Source organism: Mytilus trossulus, chromosome 5 (genome assembly GCF_036588685.1).
Source record: "Mytilus trossulus isolate FHL-02 chromosome 5, PNRI_Mtr1.1.1.hap1, whole genome shotgun sequence".
In the NCBI taxonomy this organism is placed as follows: Eukaryota; Metazoa; Mollusca; class Bivalvia; order Mytilida; family Mytilidae; genus Mytilus; species Mytilus trossulus.
In genome coordinates, this window is record NC_086377.1 from 27,430,642 (window position 1) to 27,444,408 (window position 13,767).

General features: G+C 29.8%; 1 protein-coding gene across 13 annotated transcripts in view; it reads right to left on the bottom strand.

Moving 5' to 3' along the window:
• Nucleotides 1-342: 342 nt before the first annotated feature.
• The window catches only part of LOC134718714 (talin-1-like), a 146,274-nt gene continuing 132,849 nt past the window's right edge, over nucleotides 343-13,767 (bottom strand). For 12 of the 13 annotated variants that reach the window (XM_063581395.1, XM_063581394.1, XM_063581392.1 and 9 more), the window contains 3 exons: nucleotides 12,990-13,172; nucleotides 12,251-12,376; nucleotides 343-4,429 (listed from right to left, as the gene is read on the bottom strand). In XM_063581395.1, coding sequence (XP_063437465.1) covers nucleotides 4,301-4,429; nucleotides 12,251-12,376; nucleotides 12,990-13,172 — 438 coding nt within the window. In that variant the 3' untranslated portion in view covers nucleotides 343-4,300. Of the gene's footprint in view, nucleotides 4,430-8,051; nucleotides 8,152-12,250; nucleotides 12,377-12,989; nucleotides 13,173-13,767 lie in introns of all 13 variants that reach the window. The other variant, XM_063581393.1, reaches the window with a different exon arrangement.

Below are 13,767 nucleotides of genomic sequence, written 5' to 3' on the forward strand. Positions count from 1 at the left end.
ACTATCGTAGGTGGGGCATAAAAATGTGCAAAAAAAAAGCTGACACAAAGAATTTGAACCTTTTCTAAGCCATAAAAACTCAAATAAAAGCTAAAATAAGGTAGTAGGATCATCTTTACTAACAAGTCAATATCTCCAGTTGATTGATCAGTGATCAGAGAAGTCCAAGTTAGCAAAGGGAACCTAATCCATTACACAATATGAAGCATTTACGAAATATGTTTTCTTTTTACTGTAAAACACTAAATTGATATGGTCAGAATTATAGAATAAATAATAACGAAGGCTATAAGATTTTGTGACACCTAAGGTTGAATATAAACAAAACATACCAAAACAAAGTACAAATATTAATTCATTTATTTTTGTCAACATTTATAATACAAACAAGCTTTATTTCTTAATGATATGCAAATTAGTTAGGCAGAGATGTCATTAAAAACAAACAAAAACAAGAAATTAAAATGATGCTTTCCCTTAGTCTGATGCAGTATTTACAATTTCATAATTAAGTAACACCATTTTCAAATTAGAAATTAAAAACATGATTGTGTGAAAACTAGTTGTGAATTCCAACATTATTAATATTAGTTTTCTTTCGACACCTATCCTCTTTCTACTACTAGTTTTGGAATAGCCCTTAACATAATCTACAACTAGCTGAAAGAACACAGGTTAAAATCTGAATTTCCTCTTATTAGAATCTCTGTTTAAAGATTAACTTTAAACTGATGAAAATCTAGTAAATTTGATCCTAATCTTATATTGAACTAAAATAAAGTGGATTTTTTTTTAATTTATAATTGTTCACATTCTAACTGACATTTTGTCTGATCTTCTAATGACATCATCTGCCACAGGGTACAGTATATAAATTATAAAACAAAAAGTGCAAATGTATGTAAATAACATATCTTTCAATATATTATGTTGCTAAGCAACAGAGCTAATATATACAAAATTCTATCAATAATGGACTAGTATTTTATGTAGAAGCACTGGATACATTCTGTACACTCCATACAATTATATAACAATATGCTGTATTTAAATCCGAGCAAGCTCCCCTTTACCACAGTAAATAAATCATCCCAACGACTTCAAATTGTTCAAATTATATATTTCTTTGAGAAATAAAATTATTACGATTTTTATTCCATATATTTTATCCTTCTGTTTCCTTATTTATAAAATATATTTATTTTTTTCAGCCATAGCAGCTTTCCCTTCAGATGGATGTGGGAAAATGGACTGTAGGGCTGAAATCCCCTTTTAATAATGAACTTTATTTATTTTACATACAGAAAATTTTAAAATAAAACCAAAGTAAACCATCTGGCATGTCCCCAATTATAAAACTTCACTTCCTAATACCATATTTAGCATACAATAGTATAAAGTTTCTATGAGTAATAGAATGCTAAAAGATTTATAAAAATCTAAAACTCTATAAAGGCCACTTAGTGATAACTTTGCAAAGCAATATATCTAATAACAAATTACCTACAACAAAATACATCAAATGAAGAGTATACAATGATCAAAACGGAAAACATGCTTTCTATAAAAGTGTATTCGTCTAAATTCAACAAATTGAATGAATATCAAGGACACTAAATATAATGAGCACTTTAATTGTGTCCAATATTTGACTTTGGCCTCTATGTATCTAGGCTTTTATCTAGAAAATTGTTTGGTTTTACAATATTTTCTATCCTTATTTTTATAAATCGAGCAAATATGTTTATAAATACACTCTATATTCTGTGAAATGATCTGATAATTGTCCAATGTTTGAAATTTTCATGACTGCTGTTGAAATTGGTACACATTTTCAACACTCCTTTACTAAATTGTATGTTTTTATGCTTTTATGGGATTAAAACTAGGTGACATACATACAAATTAAATACTTATTCATTTCTTTAATATTCTCTACAATATTAACATAATTTATATATGATTTTTATATCATTATCACATTACATATAATACAACAAAAAAATATGGAAAGGCAAAGATAACATAATTAGAAAATTTTAGTTTACATCTAAAGGAAGCTAATGGCACAGAGGTGCATCAGTTTTTGTATATTATAAAATAACTATTGATATTTTTTTTACCAATAAAATTCTATCAATAAATTTATTGGAAATATTTCAGGAAAACACCTGCTGGATGTTGGAATCTATTTTAACATCACATGTTTATAAAGGAGAAATAAATTATTGAAAAATGAAAAAAATCTTTGGTAGTCAAATTTGCATAGTAAATATTAAATTTAACCTACTATTTAGTTTTCAATTGACTATTACTATAGCTATGTAAAATGTGGTTAGGTTTTATTGCATTAGAAAATACAACTGTATATGGCTATAAGGAAGACTTATATATCAATAAACTTGGTTTTTATAAACATAACTTGGTTTTCCTAAGTAATAATTAGTCTTTTTTTTCAACTTTAGCATAGAACGTCATTATTATCTTGTTTATATGAGTCCGAGTAATGACAGTAAACTTATTAAAAATGTGTACTATACACACCTTAAGATGGTACTTAATTTCACCTGATCACATGGAACTGGTGTAAGTATTCCTCCAATTAGGCCAGGCAAAAGCAAATACTTGTTTGATACTAGCATCAGCAATTACCTGAATAGGACAGGCAAAAGCAATAACTTGTTTGATACTGGTATCAGTAATTACCCAATTAGGCCAGGCTAAAGCAAATACTTGTTTGATATTGGCATCAGCAATTACCTGAATATGCTATTTCTCACTGAAATCACAACTGTAATGAATTATTGAGCAACTTTGGTTTTGTTCTTCTTTTTACGACACAGTGAAGTAAGCCCTATTTTCAAACTTAAGTCTCTGAAACATTTCCGTGTAGTTCAATAAACATCAATATTATGGATTCATTTTGATGATTTTAACCAAGTATGCATACAAGCCTATTTAAAATTTGGTACTCATGGAATTATTGAAATTCATGGTCTAACTGTTCCCCTGAAATCCACAAAAAATTGGCATCTAACGAATAATAATGAATCCACAGTATCACAAAACAATCATTTCTTTGAAAAAAAGACTGTAATTGTTTAGCATTTTATGCCACACTAAAAAGGTAAAATTACTTTTCACTTATAGAAAAAAAATGTCAACGCGTAAAATTGTCAATTAAGACATAGAGAAAGAGATTGGTTCAAAGTGTAAATAAGCTTGTATCACAAATAAAATGTGTATAAACATGTATAAAAAGACTAAAATATATCCTAAAATTTACTCCAAAAAACTCTCCGATAATAATACAACATATATATATGTGCCACTCAACAAGTAAACAGACAGGATATTATTACTATGTGTTTCCGAAACATTAAACATGCTGTATTTTTAGCACTTATGTCGATATTTAACATTACAATACAGGCAGGCTGTTGAAACAATTAAATATATTCAGATGTAAGCTAAAAAAAACTTTCTTGTATGATTTACAAAAAATACAAGTTTACAAAAAATTACATTTTTCTTAAAATACTAAAATGCAAACATAAGCTTATTACTACATACCTAATGGTTTGTACATTTAGAAATGATCTATACTACGAAGGAGTATTTATAAGTATTCTTAAATTGCAAATAATAAACTTATCATACATAGAACTATGCAAATACTTTATTTTCACAGCCTCAGTTCCAAGGCATTTTGATAATTACAGTTTGAGTGTAATTTCACAGACTGTTATTTCACATTTGTATTATTTTAGTGTGTGTGCATGTTTTTGCACCATTTAAAAAATTGTTAAACCGTCGTTTTATTCTAGTATAACTAAAGTAAACATGAACAACGCCCACTTTTGAAATCATTCTCCCAGTTGAAAATAAATTCCTTTCAATGACCTCACTTATGATTTCTGATATGTAAAATTGTGAGCATGAACTTTCACCTCTGGACCTCATCCACTACAACATGGAAAAAAACTTCAAATCATAACATGGCACTTCTTTTCCGTATATTTACAAATATCTATAAAAAATCATTCTTCTTTTACAATCAAAATACAGTGAAACCTGTGGGAAAGATCACATCTATTACATGAAAACTTGTCTGAGCCTGCCTTTTGTAACAAATGTACATTTTCAACCTCAATTTCAAGGTCAAATCTCTTATAGAGTCAGTTTTCACTGTTCCATAGGGTAACCCTTGTATACAGGTTTGACTGTATTTGCACTTGCAAAAATAATAACAATCACTCTTGATTAGACAATGAACACACAGATATTACGGTTTAGTCTTTCAAAAATTAGATGATGATGAATCATAATCGTCAGGTTTATAACGAGCTTTTCTAATTTCTGCCAACTTCAGTCTGGCTCTTTCAAGTTCTTTTTCTCTCTTTAAGATTTCTTCCTGTGCTTGCAATTCCTGTAATGGAGAATTGAAAATTTGTGAAACTATTTATATATTTTTTTTTTAATTTTAAGACTTGAAATACATTTATTGAAAATCACCTAAATATAATTTACCTTGTACAATCCAGGGAAGTACATGTATACAATTAATTTATCTGTGTTTCCTTAAAGTCAATAATCCACTGAATTGTTATTCTTCACTTTTCAGGTTTACTTTGTTTAAGCATATTTCATTTGCAAAAGAAGTACAAGTGAAAGGATTGGACAGAAGTTATAACAGGATTAGTGATGTCCTCTCCCTTCTTCAGGTTTTCTGTATAGAACTTAAATCAACCAGAATTGCAACTCACTGTTGTAGACCTAACGCATTCTGGGTAATATAACTAGAGGCTCTAAAGAGCCTGTGTCGCTCACCTAGGTAAATGTGAATTAAACAAAGGACGAAAAATGGTTAAAAATTGACTATAAAGGGCAATAACTCCTAAAGGGGTCAACTGAGTTATAAGCCAAAAATTGCATTTTACCCCTATGTTCTATTTTAGCCATGGTGGCCATTTTGGATGGTTGACCGGGTAAAAAACCACAAACTTTAAACTAGATACATCAATGATGATTGTGGCCAAGTTTGGTTTAATTTGGCCAAGTAGTTTCAGAGAAGAAGATTTTTGTAAAAGATTATGGATATTTACGAAAAATGGTTAAAAATTGACTATAAAGGGCAATAACTCCTAAAGGGGTCAACTGACCATTTTGGTCATGTTGACTTATTTGTAAATCTTACTTTGCTGAACATTATTGCTGATTACAGTTTATCTATAATAATATTCAAGATAATAACCAAAATTAGTAAAATTTCCTTAAAATTACCAATTAAGGGGCAGCAACCCAACAATGGGTTGTCTGATTCATCTGAAAATTTCAGGGCAGATAGATCTTGACCTGATAAACAATTTTACCCAAGTCAGATTTGCTCTAAATACTTTGGTTTTTGAGTTATAAGCCAAAAACTGCATTTTACCCCTATGTTCTATTTTTAGCCATGGCAGCCATCTTGATGATTGTGGCCAAGTTTGGTTTAATTTGGCCAAGTAGTTTCAGAGAAGAAGATTTTTGTAAAAGTTAACGCCGGACGACGGACGCCAAGTGATGAGAAAAGCTCACTTAGCCCTTCGGGCCCGGTGAGCTAATAGAAAGCTGACGCCAAAATATTTTGACTGGTTATACATGGCAAAAAAAAAATAATTTCAATTAATGATGTGAATTTTGCTCATTTTGGGGTAAAAACATTGAAAGTTTACTAAGTCCTTAGGGAGGTACCCAACACTTTGACTAAAATTAATTTGGCTCTTTATATTTTCATAAAAGTTTGACAAAATGTTTACTTTGACCCTTTGAAGAAAATTTCAAAATTTCAAAAAACTTGAAACAATCACTTTCACAGAAAAATATATAGCAGTTTGACAAACACTAATTTTGATCATTGAGAACTTAATATTTCCTTTACAATAGAATGTGATTAAAACATTAAGCTGATTGTACAGAGTTATCTCCCTGTAGTGTAAGGAACCACCTTCAGATGAGGAAACCACAAATAAAGAGAGTATTACATACAGCTCACTGAAGAAAAAATCTTTCAGATATACACACACACCCCTACCCAAATGTTGTTTGCTATAAGTATTCAATGGATATATTCTCGGAATTTTCTATTTTTAAATTATCTAAGGGATGCAGTCTTTAGAATATAATGTACACACTATTTGTACAAATTAGCAAAATACATAAACTCATAATTTCCATAATATACTTACAACCATTTGTTGAACCTTTATATAACTTTATATATAGATTGTTTAAATATACTCTTCAAGAACACTTCAATTTAAAGGATTTTTTTATAGTATATTATTTCAATGCATATGTTGTTAAAATAGATAGTACATGCATATTCCTAAAATATTAAAAAGACATGTGTTTGTTGAAAGATTTGATAGGAAGAATCAAGATGGCATAGATTTGACAGTCAGATAACATTTTCTCTCTTTAATATAACTAACCCTGTGAAAATACAAATAAAGTTCAGTTTTTATAGCCCTATTATAATACAAAGACCAATAAAGAATGAACATTAACATTTCTCAGGAATTATTTAAAAAATTATATAAAAAAAAAATTATTCACCAATTTTTACTTAAAAAATCTGGTTAAAAACCATAAAAAGTATATTTTGGTGCTTGTTTGGCCATGTAAGTTTGCAAAAAATAAAAAAAATGATAAACATCATTGTTACCACAGCTTAAAGACACACACATTTTTACAGCATTATTTTAATTTTTTAAGCATGATGATATAAGCTTTTAAAAAAGCCTAAATCTACAGCAAGCATTGTCAATCCATTTGACTGAAATGTAATTAATGTAGTTAGACTATTAATATCTACATGGACAGATTACAGTTGTGTTTAAGCCCATTGCACTCCTTTTACCAAAGCAATAAGCAATATTGATTTAACATGTGACAGTAAGCTAGCGTGTAATATTCTAGGATTTTTGCATTAGTGCAAATCTAACTTTAAATTATGGACATCATCAGTGCAAAAATATGTTTAAATCAGTTTTCAAGCTTTTCTACACAATAAAAAGGATTATTCAATATTAGATGAATATTTCAGAATATTATCCTCATAGCATATTTATTGCACCCGCAAGCTGGACAATATAAAACTATACTCTAGAAAATTTATTAGTTACAGGGTGCTAATGACTTAATATGATATATACAGGGTCAGCAAATTCCATTTTATAAATTCTTATTTCGGTGGTTGGTATAGCATTCAATGATTGAAAGTCAGCCTATGAAATGTTTTCGTCTAAAACCTTGGAAAATTTTAATTATGTTTATTTAAAATGTTTGTTTATATGGGAACAACACCAGATATTTGTTTTTAAAGGAATGTAACTCTACTACTAACAGTTTAATCCACGCCCACTAACCTAATATTAAATATATACCATTCCCACATGTTCACATTTAACCAATGATATCCACTGTGTAAATTTAACAGTTTCTGATTATTAAAATCAAAGACAATAACAATATGAAAATAAAACCTAAAGGAATTGGTTTGACTTTTAAAATTGCATTAAGGGGTAAACCTTGGTCCAGGGAGATAACTCTTTAATTCAGTGATGCGTTTGTAATAGTCAAGTGTTATTAATGTATTTTCAGCATTTACCTGAAACAGATTGAAAATAATCTATGTATCCTAGAAGCTTAGAACATATTTATGAAAATGGCTGACACAAACGTACTGATGATTTTAAGAGTTATTTCCCTTAACCTAGGTCTACCACCTTAAACGAACCTCTTATGAACGATCAGTTAAAGGAAAATACAGATATGATTAAGTATCAAAGTGATCAGTCTAGTGAAAATGAAATGTTTGAATGAATGAAAAGACTAATGCATAACTTGATAAGTTTGGTGAATGAATGAATGAAGAATAAACACCAAGGTCGTGTCACAGAATGAATGAATAGACTATTACAGAATTATTAATAATTATTATTATCCCTAGAAACACAGTGAGGAATATAGCTGCATTCTGTTTAAGTTACAAAGCAATGCCATCTTACACTCTTTTGTATATTTGGCTTTTCTTATTTTAGCCAGTTTCTCTCGTGCTTCCTGTAGTTTCCGTTCCATGATTAACATGTCTTCATGAGCTTGTAATTCCTTTAAATAAATTGTCAATTTAGACATAATTCGTAAGTTTCAATCCTATAAATTTATTCTATTTCCCTAACTTATTTGAGGAGTTCAACTTATTTAAACTTAATTCAATGTTTATAAATTACTGTGGATTCATTTATATTCATGGGTATCAATTTTTGTGGATTAAGGAAAAACTTGCATTTTAGTGAATGTTTGATTTCGTGGTTTGCCAACCTCTGCATATAAAGCCTTTTACAAATTTGTAATTTGTTGAACATTTAAATTCATGGTTCACATCTATCCACATAACCCTAGAAAATTGGTATCCAACGAAATAATGAATCCACAGTAAATAAACTGATGACACAAGTTTTACAACTTAGTAATATCTTTCACTGATATTTATATTGACACAACTAAGTTAAATCTTTCACCAATTCCTATAAGTGGGCTGCAATCAATTACACCTACATCATAAGGAGGAATTGGTGTTTAACATCCAGTGGCAAATATTACATGCAAAGCATGATGAGAATATATTTCTGTCACAACAATATGAACCCCCAAGTTGCCGGCTCTCAAATTTTTAATTACCTAGATATAAGGTTATCAGACACTTCTCTTTTAAAATTAAGGGGAGGTAAATCAATAATTGAAAACAATTTATTGAACAAGAATTCAAAAATTGACCAGTAAAATTTATGTTTTAAAATTTAGCCAAAGTTCAAGCTGGGAATAAATGACAAATTCTGTAGATTCTTTTTGAGAAATAATCAGTACAAATGCCTTCTAAATTTGGTATACATCATATCTTTTTGAATTCTTCAGCTTATCAACACTTCTGTAAACTTATTGAGGGACGTACCTTTCTACAGTACGGGTAGGGACTTATTTTTATGGATGTCTTAATCCGTCTAGTCGGATATGAATAATCGGACATTTTTATGGTAGGTAGTATGGTCATTAATCAACAAATCCAGGTGTGATTGGCAATATATTTGTCCTTTCATCTTAATCCGTGCTGCTAGAATTACGGTTCACTGATTTCAGAATCAGGTTACCTGTAATTTTAACCTCTCAGTCACTTTATTGATTACATCGTTTTTGACATAAAATATTTTTACAGGTGAAATACTGGAGAAAACTTTGTTTTAATAAAAATAGCCTATTTTTTTAATTATGGTTTTTATATTTCAACTGCTATTTATTTTCTAATTTGTTCATCAAAATTATTTTTGTTCTATGTTCTTTGTTGTTTTTTTTTTTGTTTTTTTTTGTGTATCTGTTTCTTATTTGTTAATTTCAAACATAAATATTTTTACATGTATTCTATTTCTGGAAGCTAACGGTTATTTTTGTTTTACTCGTAAATCCATTCGCAGAATGCTGTCTCCAGGGTGTTAGTTTGACGCGGCCACATGCAAAATATTTCTATAATATGTATTTAATATTCAGTCTGTGTTGGGTCAGTTCCGAGATAAAAAAAAATAAATAATTACAGTGAGCAATACTTGTATATTATTTTGTAGCTTGCTGATTCTTTGTAATTTTTACTTTTTACTGTAAACAATTTATTGTCCGAAACTTCAAAGTTGGAGATGTATCAATAAAATAGAACGCAAATAATAACACTAGAAGAAGATATTGATTCTTCCCGGACATAAATTTATATAATTGATCTGCATTTGGGGGTAGGGGGTAAATAGGGTCCGGATCTCGAAATCCCGGGCTTAAAAACACGAAGTCCCAAGGTCCCGAATTTAAATAAATCAAAACCCCGACATCGCGAACAAAAAGAAATTCCCAGATCCCGAAAGTGTTAATCCCGAAATCCTGAACTTAAATTAATTGCGTAATATTAATTTACGCACAATCCATGTAAAAAGGGAAACTTGTATGTTATATATTTTTTAACAGCAATTTGTTAAGAAAAATTTGCCCTGAAAAGATAATTCCATGATACACATATTAGTGATCATCAGCGTGTGCACGTGGTTGAACTTTAACTTGACTCCACTCACAATATTATTGTAATAAAAGATGTTAAAGATCGATTTTGTCCACTGCACGAGATTTTTATATGGCGGGAAATGTCGTAACAGTAAACTCAGGTGACCTTACTGAACGACCGTGGGAAAATCCATTCATGATTAAATTTGATGTGGAATGATTGACAGTATTGTGCGTTAGTTTTTGAGGCTCTTGATCTATTGACCAGAATAGAAATTTAATCGATTTACATACATGTAAAATCAAAACAAGATTTAGTCTCCTTTAACTATTTTTTGTTTTATTTTTATCAGTCATTTCCCAGATTCCCATTTAAATATTGTGGAGAACTCCTTTAAACTTCGGAAATAATACAACATCGATTTAAAAATTCTTACGGACTGCGCGAGCTATAGAATGACTAGAAGTACGACGAAAAAGTAAAGACAGCTGATCATGAATAGTACGATTAGCCTTCAACCCCATTGGGGTATAAATGTGCATTTATTCAATAAACTATATAAGGTTAAATTTTGATTTTCGTGTATCGATTCGTAAAATATATTTATATTAAAACACCGGCGATTTTCATAAAAGAGTCGACTGAGACATGAAAATAGAAAGGCAATATCTCGAATGTCAACAATTCTTTGTTAAATAAAAAATAGGAATCGAAATATGATCACGGCGTTATAAATATTGTATTTAAAGAAACCAATTGTTTGACTTTCAAAGAGATTAACGGGAAATATGTCAAAATAGAAAGCACGAGTGATCTGTCTGACCAAAATGTTTTACTTGCGAGAAATGATTGACAGATGTGAATTGATGTAGAGGCTCCGACGGGGAAAGTTGAGTCAAAAGGAAAATAACTTTATTCACAATGCCTATACATATTTTATAAATACGATATGTTGGCCTTATACTTAAAATTGTGTTTCTAATAATAACATATAAAGGAACAGGGCGTTAAAAGGGGGAAATAATATAACCATCAATGAAAACTCGTATAATTTACGGGATTGATGTCTCAACAATTTGATTTAAACTTCCGATTGAAAACAGTCTTGGTTGTTATTAGGCTTATTATTTTGAATCAGATGAAATATTTACGGTTTACAAATACAAATACAAAATAGTTTATTGGCACAAAACTATTATAATAATTGGCAACACAATATATTGTTAAAAATCGTCTTTATTTCATTTTCAAATTATAAAAAAAAAATCCCACATTCATGATATTTAATTTTAATTTTAATTCTAAATATTTAATTTTTAATTTAAATTCTTATATATTTAATTTTAATTTCAATTCTTTCTCTTTGAATACAAAACAATATTTTACATTTATCCATTCTCCATAAATACAAATATATCTGTACAGGTAAAATTTAATTCTAATCAAGCTGGTACAGATTGATTTACGACCTTCCACTTGGATATTGCACAGCAGGTGTTTATTACTCTTGGACAACTGTCCGACCAGTCTGACATCTAGACGGATTAAGGCTTCCATAAAAATAAGTCCCTACCTGTACTGTATGTGACCTCTTAAAACTTGTTTGACCCAGACCAATAATATCTTGAAAGGTTTTAAAATGACCCAGACCAATAATATCTTGAAAGGTTTTAAAATGACCCAGACCGATAATATCTTGAAAGGTTTTAAAATGACCCAGACCAATAATATCTTGAAAGGTTTTAAAATGACCCAGACCGATAATATCTTGAAAGGTTTTAAAATGACCCAGACCAATAATATCTTGAAAGGTTTTAAAAAGGTGGACCCTTAATATCTACCAGCTGGATTCAAATTTTGATCAGATCAAATGAAAATAAATCATTCACAAATGAAAATAAATAATTCAAATTACATGCAAAAAATAAATTTTTCATCTCATTATGCCCAATCAATTCTGAAGCAGCAAGACAAATAATTTGCAAATAATATGGATATATAACAAAAGCTCTAAGAAACATAGACCACAAACAATAACATTCTAATCAGACCAGTCCCCTTATCCTAAGTATGGATATATATAACAAAAGCTCTAAAACATGTGTACCCCCAACAATAACAATGCATAAGAACAGCCCCCTTTAACCTTGGATTATAACATGTCCTTACCTGTCTTATTCCTCCGACCCTGGTAGCGTCTATGTTAACATCTTCCTGTTCTTCTGAGAATCCTTTGGCTTGTTGTGCTGCCTTCACTAAAGCATCTGTGGCTCTCTTTACTGCATTACCAGCAGACTAAAAACAAGAAAATAAAAGTTTGAAAAATATGTGACATCCGGATATTAGAATGTGCATTGCCCTTCCTTAGTAAATGCAGAATGTGATGGTTCCTTGCTTTCATTTTTCATATATTGTCAACAACAACAAAAAACAGGGGAAAAAAATCAGTTTTAAACTTTCTGTGCATGATTTTTTTTTGTGCTTGATGAATTTACCCATCTCAATAAAGTATTGAATTTACCCATTTTAATAAAGTATTGAATTTACCAATTTTAATAAAGTATTGGAAAGAGGAAACATGAAAAGTATGCACAAGTAGTTGAAGGATTGCTGACTGCTTACCATTCAGGTCAGTAGCAAATAGTACATACATATTCGGATGCTAACATGAACCCAACTTTGTACTAGAAAGTATTGCAATTTTGTCATTTTTTACTTAAATGCGATTTTATTTTGTAGGATTTTGAGAAAAGTCATGCTTAATTCAGTTAAAAAAATACAAAATGCGAGTTTTAATTATTGTGTTTACAACTCTGTCGCATTATTCACAATAATTTCAGAATTTACAGTATGCAGTCAGTTATGTAAGGATATCGCTCAAAGTAGATAACAACATGAATACACTAACCTGTAACCTTTGCATGGCCATTGACCCTGGATCAGCCTTGACCTTACAGGCCACCAATAATGCTGCTGTAGATCCTGCAACCTCTTTAGCTGATGCGATGAGTTTCTCCTCCGTAGCGTTACCTTGTACCATAGCGTTGGCTGACTCACATAAACTGTGTGTGGCTCCTGCTACCATTCTAGCCTATGAATACACGTTGAAATTAAATTAACTTATATCCTATGTTTGATAGCTAATGTTATATGTTTTATATGATGTAAATATGCAAATTTTGAACTTTTAGAATAATTAGGTCTTTTGATTCATGTAAAACATTCTTCAAAGTTTACACATTGTGACGCTCATTAGCTACCATATAAAAACATTGAATTTTGGCCACTCATAACAGACTTTAGAATATCTAAGAAGGCATTAAACATAACTTTGAGGCTAAGTGTAAGGTCATAACTAAAACATAATGTACAAGGGCAACTTCCAATACAAAACTCAAATTAAATTAATTTTAAGGTTTTTCGATAAAATGAAGAAAAAAAACCTTCCAAAAAAATGTAAATAATTGGAATAAAAAATAGATGGTAGTGGTTGTTGATAAAAAAATAATTCTTAAAAGCCAAAAATTTCACATTTTAATTTTTAAATTAAACATATGTAACATAAAAAAAATATTCAAAGTTGATCTGTATTTTGTGATGTGTTGTGTAATAGTTTCATAACATTTGGTTGAGGCAAACATAAGTTAGTAGAATGGAAACTAAAGTTTTTGCATTTTTTTTCATTT